Source organism: Corylus avellana, chromosome 3 (genome assembly GCF_965113065.1).
Source record: "Corylus avellana chromosome 3, dhCorAvel1.hap1.2, whole genome shotgun sequence".
Lineage (NCBI taxonomy): Eukaryota > Viridiplantae > Streptophyta > Magnoliopsida > Fagales > Betulaceae > Corylus > Corylus avellana.
In genome coordinates, this window is record NC_142492.1 from 8,563,882 (window position 1) to 8,584,550 (window position 20,669).

The following is a 20,669-nucleotide window of genomic DNA, read 5'->3' on the forward strand; positions in this document are numbered from 1 at the left end:
AAAAAGAACCAGGGCCATTGTTTCTGCTCCTTAACAGCAAGCGTGCAGAATATTTACCAAGCTGTTAAAATTTTTACTGTAAAAACTGTTGGCTTTGGCTTGTACAAGACAAATGGGAAAAATCAAACTCCCAATGTGTATAAATCATATCAGTTGGAAAGCTTATAAAAGCAGAGTCATCTTACATCAAGAGACTATTTACTCTGCAAAACATTTGGTAATTTTACCTAGACCATGTAAGAGGCACTCTTGACATCCTTCCAGCAGGCTGGTCTTGGAAGGGGTCTGCGAAATGTCCACAATTAGTTCCCCTCACTCAACTGATGTGCAACCCCACCTCCCCCCGCTCACTTCCACAACTGCATGGAAAAGTGAATGCCTTTCATCAATTTCTACACAGAATAAATTCTAAGTAACCAATTATAGTTAAACAAATTAATAATTGGATTTCAAGAGTGATAATGAGAGCTCACATATTTATATGATCTCAAGATCACTAAAGTTATAAAGTAGTTCACTAGTCCCAGCTATTTCGACTTCTTCTAAATGCCTTCTTTTCTGAAAGCACCTTCTTGCTCTTAAGGCGTTTCTGCTCCCCAATAGCAGCCCTTCAAGAATACAGAAACCAATATAAAAGACAGTTCCATGCCTCTATCAAAGACAGGACAAAGTGAATATTGCAGACAAAATATAATATTGCAGACAAAATATAATATTGCATGTATACTACACAATATAATAAGTAAACACGTAGTGCTGCAGGCAGCAAGAAAGTTGAATGGAAACATAGATGCTTAGAGCTCTTACATCTTCGCAATTTTCTTCTTTTGCGCTTCTGAAGGAGGTGGAGGAACATAAGATGCAGCATCAATTATTGCCTGTTTTAAATAAGATTTTGTGTGTAAGTGAGAGAGAGTTTCAAATGAGATTTTTGTGTAACTGAGAGAGAGAGAGAGAGAGTGAGAGAATGAGAGGCTTGTTAAGTACAAATCATGAAAATTTGATAATTGAAAAAAAATGAAAAGGAAGGCCAGAACTGAAGTAGTAAGTAAACAAAAGCCCTACTTAAAGGAGGCGAAAGGAGGAAAGACAGTTTTGTTACGAGTCAAAGCCCCACATGCATCATCCTTCCTCCACAGTAACATGAAGCCCAATAAATTTGTATTAGGACTACCACTAAATCCACTCCATTTTGCTCTGCCCTAATAAATCTTAGGCTAAAATGAAGTACCCTTCCAAGCAACCCATCTAACCACTAACTGTTGCTCTCTAATCTACAGCTATAGGAAACAAATCAGTGCCCTGCATCACATGTCATGTCAACAAATTTAGCCTCCACAGATCAATGACTTCAAAAACGAGAAAAACAATTGAAAAACACCAGGCACTACTAATCGTCTCCACAAACTAACCCCAAAAGAATTCCCAACTGCCAAAGTTGATAAAGCCCATTTCCCTCTGTATCTCTAACTCATCACCTTCCTCTGCAAACTCTTCATTTTGGCTGCATACCTTAACAACAATCTCTCCAACATGGCATTATGAAATCCAAAAGGCCTCAACCATGAAAATGAGGTCACACAAAGATGCACACCTTAAATTATGTGCATGCTAACTAGGGTTTACTCAATCTCGGGCACAGACATTTCAAAACGTGTCAGAAGACAATAGATCCAATGCTGGAGTCAAGGTTAGTTCTAACTGTAGATTCTTTGACTAGAAGAACTGTCAAATTCACCATTGCACACAAAAATATGCAGTGTGCATTCCATGGTACCTGAAGTTTTTCCAAAGCATCTTCAATGTTACCCCTGAAAAAGAAAAGTAGAATCAAGCCAAATGCCTTTGACAGTATTTTAAAAACAGATTATAAAAAGGAGGGAGAAGTTGACTTCTGTGTTCTAGTCTTTGTTGAAGAAATTACAAGCTCTCCATCCTTGTTGATTCGATTTTTCTCCTGTTCATGACCAGGAAGATTACCAGGAGATACTAGAAAGACAAGACAATAAAACTGTAGTAGCAATCACAAGGAGGAGGCAAAAAAATTGAGTAAGAGACGACATTGAGAGAGAGTCTTAAGTTAATGGGAAACATTGAGAAATGACGGATACCAAGGACCATCAAGCCATTCATTTAAATGGTAATGACTATCTCACTAGAAAATGGTATTGAATGGTATTTTGCAATTAATAGTACAGCTAGAAAAGGTGCCCCCCTTCCCATGAAAATGGTATTATCTATAATTAACATTGTATTACCATTATCTAACAAACACATAATAAGTACATCATTTCTTGAGATGATGTATCACAACCATCTTGTGAATTATTTCTTTCGTTTTTCAATGAAAATATTATTATTATATGTTCTTTTTAAGAAAAGAAAAAAGCACGTAATAAGAAATAACAGTAACACACCATCTGCATAATCTTCTCCCTTATTCTGTCACTTAGCCAATATGCATCTTTAACATTGAAGCGCATGTCCACCTTGGTGTTCACTGTACGATCAGTTTCAACAAGCAATAGCAATAAGTAGCAGCATCCGTTATTGGATGATATAAAATGAAAAGTAGTCACAAGAATAATGAAGATATAATAAAATAGAAACTAAATGCTGATCTAGAGCATATGAAGAAGTGAACTAACCTTTGTTGACATTTTGACCTCCAGGTCCACCACTTCTTGCAAAATTAACAGTTACACGGTCTGAATGAAAATTTTTATGACAGATATAAGATATTTGATGTAAAGAAAGAATATATAGGAGGATATATTATTGACATTCGGTTCCAAATCGAAAGGTCACCAAACGAAACATGATACAATGTTCACTGCCATGATGACAGTATCTTAAGTACAAAAGCTCAAATAAATTAACTTTCAGGAATAGTTACAAACAATTACAGAACTAACAAATGGATACAATCATATGGCTTACTACAGTTTAGAATTTCAAAAATACAAGAAAACAAACCCTGCTCTTTTCATTTTTTTTCTTTCAAAGTAGAGAACAAAGTCATATAAGAAGAAAGACAATCCTATAACCATCATCAAGCCAATATAATAGCTGAGAAGATAGGAGAGTCACCCTGACTTCATGATCGTCTCTAAATCTGACTAAATTTTGGCTGAAAATAGCCAGTCAATTAAGGTTTCTATGCAAGACAAATCACTAAGAATCATCTACTGCACATGTCCACCAAGAATATATCCAAAAAATTCACTTAAGTCCTATATAGTGACCTTTCGCATTAAACTACATTTTTTATATGAAAAAAAAAATGCTCTACGCCACCACCATAAATAAGATATCAACCTTTGTGTTAAGGGCAGTAGCAAAGGATTCTAATACAGTGCAAAACTCAATAATTTATATACACCCAAAATACACTCCACGAGAAATCTTTAAGATAAAAGGGAGTTTGAAAAATACAAAAACTAGAAAACAACCAGAGCATGGTTTAATAAGGTCACCAGAGTCTTTGGTCGTCAAATTGGCATACATTATAACCGCTCAACTCAAACCAATTAATCAAACAAACCAAACATGTTCTTCACGAGTCAGAGAAAGCATCAACCAACCATATAAAAACTCCAGTAGAACCATTCATCTATTCCGAACAAAAACTAAAAAACCCGAGAACTCCTTTCTTCTTCTTTTTCTTTTTCTTTTACTCCTATTTTCCCAGAATCAAACATCTTCACGAAACCTCGAGACTAATATCCAAATACTTAAGTGTTGGGAGATTACTCTTTCAGTCTTTTACTGAACCCAAAAAACTTAAGCTAATGGGTTAGTGCAAGACCAACATACAAATCAAAACCCGTCCTTTTTTCTTCTTTGTATTCATTCATTTTCCAAAATTTCTTTTCTTAGCAACCAAACAGAGAGTGTGGACAATACACATAGTTTCTCCTCGTACCGAGCGTGATTTTAGGGGCGGGCTGATTGTCAGCCGAAAGAGCGCGCTCCTCGGCTTCTTGCAAGAGCTGCTGAACCTGCGAGAGCCGAGACGACACCTTCCTTCCGTCGCCGGACTCCGACGCGGCGCATCGGATACGACCCAAGCTGATTCCGCGCCGCGTGTTTCCGAGGGTCCCACTGACCCCACTGAATCGTGATATGGAAATCAGAGGATGATGAAAGATTCCCCTGAGAATCACGCTTGTTGTGGTTCTGAGAACCGCCATTTTGGCCCCTCAGTGCAACCCTAATTTTTGAGCGTTTGTTGAAGATTTCAAATTATTTACGACCATAACGTGGCTGTGAATTATCGTCGATTTATGAAAATATAAACACTCGGTAATCAATCACTGAGGCTTGGTCTGATGAATCCTGATTGGTGTGTTCTGTATGACCTCACACGTGGCATGTTTTTAAGCTGGTTAGGCGATCTGGATGGCTGGTGGAAACAAATAATTAGAAATAAATGCTAAAATACCTAAAGGGTGCGTTCAGACTACGATTTTGCAAAGATAATTACAATTTAAAAAAATACCGCAGAACAAAGAGAGGAATCATTTTATTATCTTAAGAGACAGTTGCTGATGTAGGCCCGAGAGTCTGTTTAAGATGACCTTCATGAGAAACCGTATTAATTCACGTGATTGACAATGTATTACGTAACGGTCTACACAACACTTATCATGTTTACTCATATAACACTTGAGCATTTACAAACTAACATATCAAATTACATGATACTTTATGAAATCAGCTACTAAAACGTAACAACTCACATAATACTTTTTTTTTTTTTCTAATGTCATAATACATCAAACAAATGACTACACAAATTCAGTAATCAGCGCATATATATTAGCATTCAATATAAGATGCCTTAGAAAGCCAACGACAATATGCAGCCATCATATCTCAGATCCCACTTGTAAAAACAATGGAATAGGATCCTCTATCATTTGCATTCACTATTGAACTATTCCAATAGAACCTCCATACTACCCTATAGAACAATACAGGGAAAGCAGGTGGGAGGGTTCCAACAAAATGAGCTCGTTCGTGTACAACTCAATTTCTCCCTTTCCCCCCGGAATTACTACCGTCTCTGACATCAGATTTCATCCTCCCTGAGAGCTCTGGGCCAGAAGATCCTGCCCCGTCCCTAGCATCCCGCATCACCCTTCCTGAGTGCTGGGCACGTTCTGTTGAAGGAAGCGCATCTGGCATCACCCTTCCCGAGTGCTGGGCACGTTCCGTTGAAGGAAGCGCATCTGGCATCACCCTTCCTGAGTGCTGGGCATGCTCCGTTGAAGGAAGCGCCCAACCGCCCCTAATGGACGGACGGTTTTGTCCACTGCTGCCACCAACTACAACACAATAAATGCAAGTACGATTTCAAACAATTTATAAACACAATTCACCGATTGAACCGACGATCCACCTTTATCGAGAGAAGAAGAGATGTCATTTGTTCCAAAAACCATAGCTAGAATGTTCAGCAGCATAACTACTGCAATATGTACATGTTACATGAAAAACATAATATCTGGCTTTGAAAAAAGTTTGTGAGACAAGCTCCTAAACCGAATTCTACTCGGCTTGGCTCAAACTCCCAATGAAAATACTTTAGCAAAATTAGAAGTAATTCATAAAGCCATTTGTACAAACAAGGAAATGCAAGTCTATTCCTACCAATCCAAATGATATTTGATTGGACTATGCATATGCACTGCCAAAGTAAATGTAAACACTAACTTCCCTTTGATTTTCCCTAAGTTTATGGCACAAAACTACTTTTTGCTTCCTTATGAAAATATATTTCACAATAGTTTCCCTTATATTTCTTTATACCATTAAAATATTATTTCTTTATAAAATACAAGTTCCCTACCTAACCCCACTTTTTTTACAAAATCTCAACATAATCTCCACTTGAAGACAAAAAGATGAAAGATGAGAGAAGAAAGAGAAATGTTTATATTAAAATAATGTATAGAAAACCACTTTTGGTTCCTACACATTAGGAAATACTGTAACAACCCTTGAGGGTTGATTAAATTTAGGGAATCTGATGCGAGTAAGTTTTTGTGGTTTTTTTTTAAAAAAAATTTCCTAAACAATAAGGAAGAAAATAGCATATAGGACATCTGCTACTAGTGCTCTAACATGCTACAAACATTACAGTGCTATTCTCTTCATTGAACTAATGTCAGAATAGCAATGCTCTGTTCCTACAAGACCCAACACGTCTAGTTGGCATACTCACTTCTAGTTACAGCAACCCATAATGTAGCTACAGACGAATTAAACAACTGAAAGCCACTCCCTGGACCAATTAAAGGACAAAAAAAAAAAATTCTTGTCTTTTATTTAAAAGACAAATAATTAGAGTGACAACATGCAGCATTCCATCCTTCTAGGCAGATCAGGATTCAAAAATTAGGAGAATATTGTATTTTGAGAAATAATAAAAATCATTCTCCATCCATCTTTCACCCATCTCGGTATGCTATACGTAGTGAATCTATCATTGAATTTGTATAGGACCCACGTGAGTTCACAAATCCAATAGTGAATCCATTGAATTTGCAAAAATATATGGTTAAAAGCTAGTTGAGAGAAAACATGCCTCTTTTATTTTTGAATCCAAAGCCAATAAAGTATCACATTCCTGAATAGCAAAAGAGACACCTACCAATATTGTCATAGCCAAAAACATTCTCAGTCCAGCCAGGAATATGTTTTTGAGCACTTCCCTTCCAAGATTGTTCAAATCCAGCAAGCTCATCTGAAAATTTTCCAATCCAGAGCTTTTGGTTATTTCTCCTTTGCATGCTAACATTTATTAAGTGCACCTCGGTATACTCACACACCCTAAAAGTATACCACGTCTACATACCTTCATTCAGATTGTGTAAGGTCTGCACTGTGTCCACTTTACCATCTGACTTAAGCTTCCTTGTCATGGAATGGCCCTACAAAATATGTCATCAACCCACAGATAAACACCAAGAACACATGTGGAAGTACACAAAAGGCAGAGACTAAAAAGTTAAGCAATAAATACCTTATGATGAAGTCCCTTAGATATCCTGTGTTTTGCTTCCCTTGTAGCAGTATCAGCTTCTTTGCTTTCTTCGAAGGTCACCTGTTCCACAATAAAGTCAAATTAAGAAACAGAATCAACCTACAAATCGAACATGTCATCAACCTTAAAGATCACTTACTCCATCACTCCCTGTCCTTCTAGTTGTGGACGAAGTATAATATGATCCATTGGCACCGCCATAAGAGACAGCGGAGCTATGAAAAGTGAAACTACGAGCTTGTGGTTGCAACTGCATCCCACTCGACCTGCTGTAGTCATTTCTGTACTGCACATGCTTGCTCTTTTTCTCTGCAATTAAGGAAGAGAGAGGAAAAAAAGGATAACACTGTTTGAGGTTGGACTCCAACAATAACAATCAAAACATAGCATTATAACGTGGTCTTTCCACTCTCGATCCAACTGGATGAGAGCATGGGTGACTAGCCAGGAATGCTTCTAACAGGTAGAAAGCGGCCCACTGATGTGCTCTAAAGTTAGAACTTGAAGGGGTTTTCCCTTTTCCCATACATAGATTAGTGGGTCGGGGGGGGGGGGGGGGTGGAGAAATACAGTATCACAACCAGTTAAAAGATGCACTTTACCTTCAACTTCATCTTCCGGATCCTCAACAAAAGCTTTACTGCTTGACCTACCATGCTTCCTACGGCTTTCATTCTTTTCTTTATCTGTATCTTCTTTTTCATCGTCAGAACTTAACTCCTCGATAATTGGGCCCCTTGGTCTTTCTGTCTGTGGAGCTTGATGCTCAAGAAATCCAGTCGGATGCATATTCATAAAAGGACTTCCACTTGAACCGAAGAAGTTTGATTCAAACATGCCTCCGAATGGGCGTGTGAAGAAAGGGTCATCAAATGGATCCCTCCCTCCAAATAAGCTTGGCACTAAACTTCTGTTACCCCCAAAGCCCCCGAAACTAGCAAAAGGATCGCCAAAATTAAAGAAAGGATCCCCGCCACCTCTGCCTCCCTGCATTTTCTAAGTGCTATGAACCCCACAAGAACTTGAGCCTTAGTATGCAAAGCAAAATATAAGCTGCAACCATGAGATTCAGCATTAGAACCAATTAAACGACAATTATATGGAGCAATAACCCAAAAAGAAAAACATGGGTAGAAATTCTGTCTGCTAACTTCTTACCATAATGACCATCTACGAGGATATTTTACCAACAACTACAGAATCAAACAGCATATTATAAATAAATTTGCAACACTCCTACTAAAAAATATTTAGAAATCCGCTAAAAATTCCAAAACTCCACCCCGGGTTGCCTCCTTGTGGTCCTAACAACTTCTCCATGAACTAATTTCACTATAACTAATGAGCAAGATAAAAAATTTGGAACTATAGCAGGCATGATCTAAACTAAACATTCTCAACTATCAAATATTTAAAAGTTTCTACATTAAGTTCTACTCAATCAACGTCTCAAGAAAAGGAACCTAACACCATGATGATCAATATTAACGTCAATGAATCACCCTAACAAATCAAACTCTAGCATAGAATCTACATATCCATAATCATAGAAATACAAGTTGTCCACCAGATAACTCAACAAATACATGGAATAGCAAAATAACGTGATATGCGCATAGACATCTCGCCCCTATAAAATGACTAATTTACTCCAATTTTCATTAGCAACGAATGATTATACCCTTTCAAATTTTCTCACCAACCAAAAGAACATCAAACGTAGTAGAGCAGAGATTACAAAACAAGAAATGCCCACCTTACAATCTCTACCATACAAAATTAACACGAACATAAAACAGAAGCCCTAGCTGGTTTACTTAGGCACTTTATAAAAAAAATAATAAAATTAAAAATTAAAAAATAAATAAAAAAATAAAAAATAAAAAACACCAACGCAAACCCTTTAAAACGAGAAATTCTCAACACAACTATCATCAAAACCGAAATCCCAAACATAATCCAACAAAAAGGGCCAGGATTTGCAATACGGTACCAACCGATCTCCGAATTTGCACCGATTTCACAGCCAAAAACACGCATTTATTTAATTAACATTGACTCTAGTCATGAAACTAAAAATCAAAACATGCATATAATTAGTAAATTTTTCAATAGAATATCAAACCCTGCGAGTATCCCACGGAGAGAAAGAAAGAACCTTCAAAGGAAAATGGAAACGAATATGGAGAAGAATGAACGAAATCGAAAACCCCAACCGCCTCAGGAAATTATCAGAGCGTGAAAAATCACCGACTAAGAGAGAATAAAATGGGAGTCTCTAGCACAGCCAAGAAATACGGTGATATTATTAGAAGACAGTACGTGTCTGTGAATGATTGGTTGAAATAAAAGGCCGAGCAGGTCTTATTGGGCCAACCTGAATTGGGAACTTGAGCCTAGGCCCAACAACAGAGCATTGTACTTGAAATTTGGGGAATTTTTATTTTATTTTATTTTATTTTTTTGGATAAATTTGGGGAATTTTGATATAAAGTATTGCTATTATTAACACTCCTTTTTAATTTTTATACCAACAGATGTAGTGTACTTTTAGTGTTTATTTTTTATGTTAATCCCTTAAAAATAAAAATAAAAGACATTTAAAATACATCATGTCGGCCGATGTAAAAATAAGTGAGAGGAATAGATGTAAATAATAAGCATTACCCTTTAATAAATAATTCACATTCTCATTTTGGGAGTTTTTTTTTTATTATTTAAAACTTTTTGGTAGAATTATGATGGATGCTACAATTATGTCCTATAATGCGAGAAACGGGGATTCCATATGCATCGTCTAGGGATGAAAAGGTAGTTACAGTTAGTAGTTATTGGCTATAATCACTAACCATAACCGCCTAGGCAATTAGTAAAATTCACTAACCTTAATAACTGCTAACTGCTTTTTTTTTAAAAAAAAAAAATTTAAAAAGTTCAATTAAAAAAAAAAACCGAAGCAACGTCTTTTATATTGTAATATGATAATACCTTACTACATACGACATCATTTATATATATATATAAACACAAAAATGACGTTGTTTCAAGTATTTTTGTATATTTATATATTTATAGGTCTTTGTAGTTAGCCTAAATTACAAATTATTTCATGTGGTATAAAAAATAATTGATAAGTCCTCAGAGTAAGCCAAAATAACAATGTACTCCCTAAAATCAATTTCCGTTAAATAACTTAACAAAATCAGCTACTTTGTCACGTTATATTACTACAGTAAATTAACATAATCTCTTATATCCCCAAAATTTTATCTCGTGCGTAACCCTCACTCATTTTCATCTTCCTCGCCACAATTTGGGAGCATTTTGCTAGAATTTGATGGTTGCATTTTGTGAAGTGGCTGAGGAAAATGAAGATGAGGAAGGATTACACACGGGGTAAATTTTTGGGGATATAAGAGTTTAAGTTAATTTACTATAGTAATATTAGGTTAATTTACTGTCGCAATATGATGTGGAGTGAGGGTTGATGTGTAATCTTAATTAGCGTCGTAAAATGATGTGAAAAATCCTAATTGTTATTTTTGAAAGTCAGAAATTAATAATAACACGTGTCGCATTTTTATTGAGTATAACGTGACAAAGTGACAGATTTTGTTAATTCTTTAACGGAAATTGATTTCATGAAGTAAACTATTATTTTGGCATACCTTGAAGACCTATAAATTATTTTTATTACCACAAGGAGTGATTTGTAATCTAGCCAAACTATAGGAATTTATAAATTATTTTTTATACTACATATAGTGATTTGTAATTTAAGTTCACTACAAAAACCAATTTTACATTTATCTCGTATAAATATAATATACATAAAGGCGGTTAACGATTTTTTCAAAACATAAAACCGCTAATCATGACTACCTAGGAGGTTAGCAGTTGGTTAAAATCAAAGTTAAATCATTTAAGATTATTCATAATTCTCCCGTTAATCACTCTTTAGTTGTGTCTTTAAAATTTTCTAATGTAATCTTTTAGTTATACTTGCCCAAGTTTGCCTCTTTGTAGGAACTTGCTTGTGTAAGTTTCTTCTAACTTTTAAGTTGTCTTGTTTTTTCAAGAGTTGCTAGCTTGTGAGTTCTTTCTGGTTTTTTTGTTGAGTTTTCAATAAAATTCTTACTTCTTCTTCTTCTTCTTCTTTTCTTTTTTTTTTTTTTATTTTTTTTTTAATTTTTATTTTAAAGATAGAATAGTTGCACCAAAAAGGTCTAGCAACAATCCTAGTTAATTTCTTCCAAATTGGGTCGATAGAAATGTCCTCCAACTCATCTTATAAAACAATCACATGTCCTTTGAATCATGAAAACATGTTTTTTTAATAGTTCTATTAAAAAATTATGTCCTTTTTACATGCTAATTGAAAAAATTCTATGTTTTTCATATGTTGAGGAACATATGACAAATTTATAGATCGGATTTGAAGAAATTTTTCCGACACACATGTATGAAAATTTATGGGATGAGATTGTAGGAGAGAATTTATAGGCTTAACTTGAACCATTTAATTTATGTTTTGACCTTTTTTCTTTTCTTTTTTGTTCTTGTTTCTCATTGCGTGAGAACTCAATATTGAAGTGAGAATTGGATCAGGATCCTTGTAGGACTTTGTCCTATAAAGTTTCTTAAATTTTAACAATTATTTTCAAATTAAAAAATTTGTGTTTTATCACCTCAACATTTATCAGTATGTGATACGCGATGAGTTAAAGAAAATTAAAGAATTATCAGGATTTGAAGAACTCTACAAAATAGAGAAATTATAACATGTGGGAAAATGTTGCAACCAATTAGCTTACAAGCCTAAGTTTCTTCAAAAGATGCATATAAGAAGGAGAGAAAATGAAACATATTAGGGCATTTTCCTATTCAGTTTAAATTTCAAATTTAATGTTGGATAATGACTTGTATTTGATAAGACTATGATCATCTCCTCCATCATTCAGTTCATGCTGAGATTTTTTCTAAAAATTTCTAAAGTCACAAATAAAATACATGTCCCACTAAAAAAATAATTAAAAAACAATATTTTAAATTTAAAAAAAAATATGAAGTAGCCGATCATCCCATCTTGGCCATAGGAAGTAACTAGACCACCCCATTTTAAATACAGATAGCTTAATGGCCAGACAGGGATGGCCAGACCAACCTCATGGGCAGTCTAGGCCTCAACTGGGATGATTTGACGAGGTAGCCAACTACCCTTTAATTTTTTATAATTTTATTTTATATATATATATTATTAATTTTTTATTAATAGAATAAATATCCTATTTATGAAAAGATCTTAACTATTAATTAAATATTCTTCTATCTAAAATAAATGAGAGAACACCGTATTCCTATTTCACAGATCTAAAATGCGGCCACAATCATTATGAATGCCTTTTAAATAATCTTAATTTACAGACTTATTTGCTCTCTCACGTGGCTTTGTCTCTTAAGTTGCTGCCATTGAGCTTCTTCTATAAGCTTTGAAGGAAGCTCTTGTGGCTGTGAAAATGAGAAGACCACTTTTTGGTGCTCATTAATGAGCATGCGGCAACTTTATTGAAACTTGAAGGCACTTTAGTCCTTTGGTGTGGTGAACCATCCCTTCATTTATGGATCTCATCATTTAGTCCTACTTTGTCCTTTGCCCATAAATTGAAGGAGATGTGTGAATCATAAATTTGCCCATAAATTGAAGGAGATGTGTGAATCATAACTGAGGTGAGAGAGCAGCTCTTGGTAAAGGAAGAGAGCACCTCTTGGTAAAGGAAGAGGGCAGCACGTGTAAGAGAGAGGCAAGAAAGGCAAGAAGATATCTCACTTTTATGAATATGCATCGCTACTACTTTTATCCAACACTTGCAGCAGAAGATTCCGAGTATAATTGTTCTTTTTCTTTTTAAAACCATAATCTCACTCATAAAACATACCAGAGCACTAATACTGAAACCATATTTCATAGATATTCACAAGTCATAACTTAAAACCATATCATTTTTACAATACAACTCCAAAAGATGCCACATGCTGCAAATTAACATCTAAAACTGACTTATCAAAAGTTAGCACTTCAAAAGTTGACGCCTCTGGCCAACCTCACGGATAATAATCATCGTAATATTCCTCCCCGGCGACATCTGTAAAATTGTTACAACGGGATATGTGTGTTACGGCTAAGTAGTTAGAAAAAATATTCTAACCATTCTAAACTTTGTTGTGTGTGATGTGAGGTACATTTTCCTTGTAAAATTTCACCTCTATTGCTTGTAAAGCAACTATCACAATGCATAATTTTTTAATGATGGATGTTATCATAAATCCTACTAATATTGTCAACGCATATAGCAAAAGAGACACCTACCAATATTATCATAGCCACTAAAATTCTCAGACCAGCTACGTGTATCATTTCCTTTCCATGATTGTTCAAACCGAAGAAGCTCATTTGCTTCACCTGAAAATTTTCCAATCCAGAGCTTTTGGTTACTTCTCCTTTATGTGCAAAAAAAAAATATACCCCAAAAAATATACTATGCCTACATACCTTTATTCACATTGGAATGGCCCTACAAAATATGTCATCATCATAAGTACAATATCAACATCGCAAAGAAAAACACCAATAACACAGAAAGCTCAGACTAAAAAGTAAAGCAATAAATACCTTATTATCAAGTCCCCGAGATATCTTGTGTTTTACTTGCCTCGTAGTTGTAGCAGTATCAGAGCTTTTGCGTTTTCCTTGCCTTGTAGCAGTATAAGCTTTTTTGCTTTCTAAGAAGGTCGCCTGCTCCACAACAAAGTCAAATTAAGAAACAGAACCAATCTACAAATTGAACATGTTATCAACCTTAAAAGATCACTTACTCCATCACTCCCTGTCATTCTAGTTGTGGATGAAGATATATATGATCCATCGGCATTGCCATAAGTGACAGAGGACTTGTGAAAAGTGAAATTGCGAGCTTGATGTTGCAACTTTATTCCATTCGACTTGCTGTAGTCATTTCTGTACTGCTCATGCTTGCTCTTTTTCTCTGCAATCAAGCAAGAGGGGAAAAAATGTACAGCACTTTTTGAGGTTGGATCCCAACAATAACAATCAAAACATAGGATTACAATGGGTCTTCAAACACAAGGTAGGAAGCAGTTCACTTAGTAATATGATGTGCACTTTTTGAGGGTCTTTCCATTTTCCTATATAGTTCTTAGGAAAAAAAAAAATAGCATTACAACCAGTTAAAAGATGCACTTTACCTTCAACTTTATCTTCACGATACTCCACAACAGCTTTACTAGTTCTACTTGACCTACCATGATTCCAAGGCGTTTCTTTCTTTTCTTTATTTGTAACTTTTTTTTTGCCTCCCTGCATTTTCTAAGTGCTATGAACCCGCCAAAGCTTAGTATGCAAAGCAAAATATATGCTGCAACCATGAGATTCAGCATTAGAACCAATTAGACGACCATTATATCAAACAATGACAACAAAAAAATATGGCTAGAAATTCTGTTTGATAACTTCTTACCAAAATGACCATCGACGAGGATATTTTACCAACAACTAAAGCATCATACAGCATATTATAAATAAATTTCAACTATCCTACTAAAAAATCCAAAATCCACCCGGTTGTCTGCAGGTGGTCCTAACAACTTCTCCACGAACTAGTTTCACTATAACTGATGAGCAAGATTGAAATTTTGGAACTATAGCAAGCATGATCTACACTAAAGATTCTCAACCATCAAAGATTCAAAACTTTTTACATTAAGTTCCACTCAATCAACGTCTCAAGAAAAGGAGCCTAACACCATGATGATCAATATTACCATCCATGAATCACCGTATGCAACAACAAATCAAACTCAAGCACAGAATCTACGTTTCAATCGGTAGAAGACATATATGTTGCGACAAATGCAAATTCAAAAATCACCAAAGAACCAGAAAAGTGCAGAACAAAAAATAAGACGTTTCCATAATCATAGACACAAGTTATGTCCACCAGATAACTAAAAAATACATTAAGATCAAGGAATATCAAAAGAACATGTTATGCGTGTAGAAATTTCACCCCTATAAAATGTCTCTAATTTTCGCTAGCAACGTATGATTATACCCTTTCAAATTTTCTCACCAACCAAAAATACCATCAAACGAAGCATAACAGAGATTACAAAACAAGACATGCCCACCTTAGAAGTTACAATCTCTATGATGGGTCCCAATCAGAGAAGTCAATTTATAAGATAAGAACTCAATGAAAGTAGGATGACAATACACAATAGAACTCACCCGGGTGGGAATTAAACCACAGTTGAGATTCTACAACACACGACACACAACTTTTACTCAACTACCCATTACATACAGAACACTAAATTTAGACATAACCCAAATACACTACAGCCATGCACATAGCCCACGGCAACCCACTCTGTTTTATGAAGCGAAAACAGAGGAATTGACCAAACGGCTTTTATACTTGCACCAGTCCTCCTCTGCTCATGGGACAACTCCTCTCCCACTTCTCTCTACTCCCACGTCTACTTCTACAACGTGGGTCTTCGTGTACGACGTGGCCTCTCACTCTACAAGAAACTAGAAGCCCTAGATGGTTCCTCCATTGGGAATGCTCTAAGGCACTCATAAACAAAACCATAAACACCAACCCAAACCCTTTAAAAGCGAAAACTTCTCAAAACAACTATCGTCAAGACCGAAAACCTAACATAATCCAACAAAAAGGACCAGAATTAGCAACACAGTACCGTCCGACACGTACTGTCCCGCCAGTAATTGTTGTGGAAAATGTAGGAACTTTTTTTTTTTCAGCCATTCATAAACCCATAATCAAAATATTTTTTTTTTCACAGACCAGCAAGGATTCACGTGGTAAATCACAGAAACCCTTATAAAAAAAACAGAAACACAAACTGCAGTACAAAATAAAAAACGGAAAACAGAGAGAGAGGGATGAGAGATAGAAATAGTGAGGGGGCGAGAGATGAGAGATACAAGAGATGGAGAGAGATACCTGGTTGGAAGACGGATTGCAGTTTGAGGAAGACAGAGAGGGTGAGCAGAGATAGAAATAGAGAGAGAGGGCGAGAGATGAGAGATAGAAGAGAAGGAGAGAGATACCTGTTGGAAGACGGACGAGTTGCAGTTTGAGGAACACGAACGGTTTACTTCCGCTGGAATATAGAGAGGCTGAGGGCTTTTATGGCAAACTAAAACGAATCATTTAATCTGACAGGATAGGAAGCTATTCCTATCAATTTTTTTAGAATTAGGATTCATCTAGATAGTTACATTGGAACTATATTTTTATCTTCTCAAAAAATAAAAAAATAAAAAGATAAAAATATTTTTTTATTAATTTATTTGAATTAGAGAGAATTCTATTTTATTTTTAAAAAAAATAAATATTTTTATGTGTAAAAAATTAGTGATTTTCACCAAAATTACTATTCTTATGAATAGATCCTTATCAAACAAATTAAAGAATGAATATTCAATTTCATTACAATAGTTTATTCCACATATCTGCTGCTATAATCTTAAAGTTAAAACGTTGTTTGGGATTCTGTTTCTATTTGGATATGAGAAAGTGTTACGCTTGTAAAAATAAATAAAATAAAAATAAAAATCTATTCATACAACCACATACCTATCAAGGGAAGAGGGTAAAAATCTTTTCAATTTTTTTAAAATTATTACATCTTCTTGTTTTGCCACGCCGGTTCCTCTCCTTTTCAAAGGAAATGGAGAGAATCCATTTGACCTATTAAGCTACGAGAAATGCTAAATGCCCAACTTTTTTGCCCAACAAAAGTCTAACTTTTACCTTTTATTTTTTTTCTAAAAAAACCAAAATGAAAAATGGAAAAAATGTTTGAAGCAACCCTATCTATTTTTTGCCTTTCTTTTATTTAGTATTTTTTTTAAAATGAAAAATAGTATTTTTCTTCATAATAATGACATTTTCTTAAAAAAAATGACATTATTATGAAAAAAATACCATTTTTCATTTTTTTTAAAATACCAAATAAAAGAAAGACAAAAAATAGATAGGGTTGCTTTAAACATTTTTTTCATTTTTTATTTTATTTTATTTTTAAAAAATAAATAAGGCAAAAGTTGGACTTTTGTTGGGCAAAAAAGTTGGGTCCCTATCATTCCTCTTAAGCTACTACCCGCCATTTGATGACATAAAGAAAAACCAATAAATAATAAAAAAAAATGCTACATGTATTTGGCTATCTGCTGACTGTTGTAGTCTGTCATAACTCTCGAGTCGATCGATAATTGGATGATTTCATTTACGGTGCTGCTTATTTTGTTATAAGAAAATTAGCAGAAGAGATCATGAACGGCCTAACACCTCTTCTCATTCATACCCATTACTTTGAACAATGAAAGTGGTCATGAGAGACAAGTGCTACTCTTACGAACAGTACTCCACACTTGTTTTGGGGGGGGGGGGAGGGGAGGGGGGAAGATTATCCAATCATCGACCAGCCAAGATTATCTACCTCAATCCTAAGGCACTTACATACGGCCTTCCAACCATGTTGGTCGTTAAAATAGGTGCCGACATACTCTCCACCATCACAACCATCTCAACAAAAACTTGTTGCGATAGCATAAAATATGCCGGTGCCTAATTTAACGACCTATAAATTAACCATAATTTAGCAGCAAAAGAACAATTACAATCACTCATGGTAATTAGTTGGCCTTATATATATGACTTGGTGATCGATTGATGTGCTTGAAGTTTTTTAGAAAGAAGTGCATGGTTTATATGGGTGTGTGCATGTTGTAGTTCCATGCATGAAAGTGCTTTTATCAATTAAATAATGATTATTGTTGAGTCATTCATAATCATGATTCATGCCGAAAGATGAATTCATGCAAAAGTTTGTGGCTATCAAACATCCCTTATTTCCCTTGTTAGGCTCAAAAATGCCATTCATGTGTCTTGTTTTCATAAATTTTTATTACGTATAATTTAAATGAATAAATTCATTGTTTTTTTATTGGTTTAAGTTATTTAAATAATTAGTAATTTAACATAATATCACAGCAAATAGTATTTTTTTTTTTACATATATTTGGATGATATTTTTTAGTTTTAAATTTAAATTTAATAAAACAAACTAATATAATTATATTATTTGTCTATATAAATAATATGGTATTTATTGTTATATTAAATTACATTATTATTATGATATATATATTTTAATTTATTTTCTTTTATGTAGTGTCAACAACGTTCACATAAAAGTAGACGCTATACGTACTGACCTATTATCAGCGTCGACTAGTGGGTGTTGATGCTGATAATATGTCAATAGTGTCAACTTTTCGGTCGACACTGATGTTTTTATTTTTTATTTAGGGTTAATAGCGTTGACATAAAAGTCGATGCTATTGATCTATTATCAACGTCGACTTGTTGGTTGGCCTTAATAGTGCTTACTTTTAATCTTTTATTTTTATTTAGGGTCGACAACGTTAACATAAGATTAGATGCTATTGACCTATTATTAGTGTGGATTAATGGGTGTCAGCACCAATGCCTTTTGATCAATAATTCACAGGCTAACTTTGGTACTTTTAAAAAAAATAAAAAGTTTTGTTAGAATTATGATGGCTGCTACAATCTTAAAGTTAACTCCTTTGTCGTTGTTTGGGATTTTGTTTTTAATTGTTTTCTATTTGGAAATGAGAAGTGCTACACTTATCAAAAAAAAAAAAATTCAAAAGTTGATTCCCAAATAATGTGTCATCATGGAAGAGATCTATTATTTTGAAAAATGACGACACATCACTTGGAAACCAACTTTTAGAAAGAAAAAAAAAAAAAAAAAAAAAAAAAAAAAAAAAAAAAGGAGGAAAGTATAGCATTTCTCTTTGGATATTGGAATTTGTTGATCTAATCTTTTAGAGTTCGTTTGATATGCAGAATTGGTCATTCAATTAAAAAAAAAAAAATAGATTTTATAAAGAATGGAAGAAGATAGAATATATTCGCCTTAGTTTTAAAGTATATGACTAGAATTTTATCCTTATCATATATTCTAACACTTGGAATAGCTATTCCCTAAATTTCCATATAAATTGCTATTTCAAGTCTAATCCATTTCACCTTCTTTCATTCTCAATAAAACTACTCATTTTTTTTAATAGAATAGCTATTTTGTGTACCAAACGGATCCTTAGATTACATTTGGTACACGGAATGATTATTCCATTAGAGAAAAAAATAATAATAATAAAATTGAAGAAAGTGAAATATAATAGATTTGGTCTTAAAGTATATGATAAAGATTGAAAGAGCTGATATCCATTCTTTCATTTTTAGAGCATTCCCAGCAGACTTCCTATAAATGGGTCTATTCCCTAAGTTTAGGAAAAATATCAAAAAAATCACAAAAAGCCACCCACAGCAGACTCCTTATGTGCTTTCTTAAACCATCAGATGCCACAGTAGAACCCAATGTTTTGGGTTTCACTGTAGCGATCCTTGTGATTATTATAATCACAAATAAGAAAATACTCTCTCTCCTCTCACGCCTCTCAAAGCATCATCTTCTTCTTTGTTCAAGCACCTGCAAATGCAATGGAGTTCAACCGACATCACTCCCAAAACATCAAATATTACTGCTATTTTGTGGACTGCAAATCGGAGAAGAAATCGGAGACGCTATTTTTGATATTCGTTACTTCTGATCTCCGTTCTTCTTCTTCTTAATCTGGAATCCCAGTTGTTTTTTGCCCTTAAGAAACCAAAATCAACCATAGATTTTGGATCAACCCTCAAGAAACCAAAATCAACCATAGATTTTTGCCCTCAAGAAACCAAAATCATCCATAAAAATAGAAACCCAGTAGATTTAAGAGAACGCATATGCCTTCAAAAACCCAGTACAACGCATATCCGTTCTTCTTCGTCATGCCGAACGACACCCACTCTCCGTTCTTCTTCGTCATGCTGGACAAAAATTTAAGAAACTGAAACCAAAACATCAAATATTACTGCTATTTTGTGGACTCTATGGAAGAAGATGATGGATTTCAAATGGGTTTCACTCTCGGGAAGGAATATGAGGGAGAGAGAGAAAGTTTGTCTAATAAATTAAAAGAATAAAATGAAATAAAAAAGTAATAATATTTTAATGATATAGAGAATGATTAAGGGAAGCTATTGGGGTATATTTTGACATAGGGAAGCAAAAAGTATTTTAGATCCTTAAATATAGGAAAAATGACAGAGAAGTTACTGGGAATGCTCTTAATAAAGTATTACTACTTGCCCATGTTTGCCTCTTTGTAGGAACTTGCTTGTGTAAGTCTCCTCTGACTTTTAAGTCGTCATGTTTTTTCAAGAGTTACTTGAGAGTTCTTTTTGTTTTTTTGTTGAGTTTTCAATAAAATTCTAACTTTTTTTAAAAAATAAAAAATAAAAAAATAAAATAGAATAGTTGCACTAAAAGGTCTAGCAACAATCCTAGTTAGTTTCTTTCAAATTTGGTCGATAGAAATGTCCTCCAACTCACCTTATAAAACTATCATGTGTTCATTGAGTCATGAAGA

General features: G+C 34.4%; 3 protein-coding genes across 5 annotated transcripts; all 3 read right to left on the bottom strand.

Annotated features, from left to right (window-relative positions):
* Nucleotides 1-4,278, bottom strand: LOC132176296 (Class I peptide chain release factor). 2 transcript variants are annotated; one of them, XM_088515048.1, is made up of 8 exons: nucleotides 3,926-4,278; nucleotides 2,649-2,708; nucleotides 2,418-2,500; nucleotides 1,893-1,957; nucleotides 1,778-1,811; nucleotides 808-878; nucleotides 474-608; nucleotides 1-392 (listed from the first exon to the last, which is right to left on the bottom strand). In XM_088515048.1, the coding sequence occupies exons 1-7, from the start codon at nucleotides 4,191-4,193 to the stop codon at nucleotides 518-520; spliced, it is 672 nt and encodes a 223-aa protein (XP_088371174.1). In that variant the 5' UTR covers nucleotides 4,194-4,278; the 3' UTR covers nucleotides 1-392; nucleotides 474-517. The 2 variants fall into 2 exon arrangements, with proteins under 2 accessions (XP_088371174.1, XP_059444445.2); XM_059588462.2 differs by having other exon boundaries at nucleotides 1-359; nucleotides 3,926-4,277.
* A 513-nt stretch (nucleotides 4,279-4,791) lies between these two features.
* On the bottom strand, nucleotides 4,792-9,323 carry LOC132175569 (uncharacterized). Its single transcript, XM_059587544.2, has 7 exons — nucleotides 9,210-9,323; nucleotides 7,654-8,104; nucleotides 7,191-7,360; nucleotides 7,031-7,111; nucleotides 6,863-6,938; nucleotides 6,659-6,751; nucleotides 4,792-5,330 (listed from the first exon to the last, which is right to left on the bottom strand). The coding sequence occupies exons 2-7, from the start codon at nucleotides 8,042-8,044 to the stop codon at nucleotides 5,032-5,034; spliced, it is 1,110 nt and encodes a 369-aa protein (XP_059443527.2). The 5' UTR covers nucleotides 8,045-8,104; nucleotides 9,210-9,323; the 3' UTR covers nucleotides 4,792-5,031.
* Nucleotides 9,324-12,995: 3,672 nt separating this feature from the next.
* On the bottom strand, nucleotides 12,996-16,280 carry LOC132176307 (uncharacterized). 2 transcript variants are annotated; one of them, XM_059588473.2, is made up of 7 exons: nucleotides 16,206-16,280; nucleotides 14,315-14,484; nucleotides 13,925-14,094; nucleotides 13,722-13,844; nucleotides 13,602-13,623; nucleotides 13,419-13,511; nucleotides 12,996-13,194 (listed from the first exon to the last, which is right to left on the bottom strand). In XM_059588473.2, exons 2-7 carry the CDS (start codon nucleotides 14,430-14,432, stop codon nucleotides 13,154-13,156), a joined length of 567 nt encoding a protein of 188 aa, XP_059444456.2. In that variant the 5' UTR covers nucleotides 14,433-14,484; nucleotides 16,206-16,280; the 3' UTR covers nucleotides 12,996-13,153. The 2 variants fall into 2 exon arrangements, with proteins under 2 accessions (XP_059444456.2, XP_059444455.2); XM_059588472.2 differs by having other exon boundaries at nucleotides 16,099-16,241.
* Between the last annotated feature and the right edge of the window lie 4,389 nt (nucleotides 16,281-20,669).

Bases quoted from the DNA above. Each gene is read 5' to 3' on its own strand.
- LOC132176296 (XM_088515048.1), bottom strand. From the start codon at position 4,193: ATGGCGGTTCTCAGAACCACAACAAGCGTGATTCTCAGGGGAATCTTT. The intron at 879-1,777 runs GTACCATGGAAT...TATTTAAAACAG, and splicing joins ATGCTTTGGAAAAACTTCAG to GCAATAATTGATGCTGCATC. The intron at 609-807 runs GTAAGAGCTCTA...GTATTCTTGAAG, and splicing joins AAGAAGAAAATTGCGAAGAT to GGCTGCTATTGGGGAGCAGA.
- LOC132175569 (XM_059587544.2), bottom strand. From the start codon at position 8,044: ATGCAGGGAGGCAGAGGTGGCGGGGATCCTTTCTTTAATTTTGGCGAT. The intron at 6,752-6,862 runs GTATGTAGACGT...GAAAATTTTCAG, and splicing joins CTTACACAATCTGAATGAAG to ATGAGCTTGCTGGATTTGAA. The intron at 5,331-6,658 runs GTAGGTGTCTCT...ATTGTGTTGTAG, and splicing joins TTTTGGCTATGACAATATTG to TTGGTGGCAGCAGTGGACAA.
- LOC132176307 (XM_059588473.2), bottom strand. From the start codon at position 14,432: ATGCAGGGAGGCAAAAAAAAAGTTACAAATAAAGAAAAGAAAGAAACG. The intron at 13,845-13,924 runs GTAAGTGATCTT...GTTGTGGAGCAG, and splicing joins GAATGACAGGGAGTGATGGA to GCGACCTTCTTAGAAAGCAA. The intron at 13,624-13,721 runs GTATTTATTGCT...CATATTTTGTAG, and splicing joins CTCGGGGACTTGATAATAAG to GGCCATTCCAATGTGAATAA.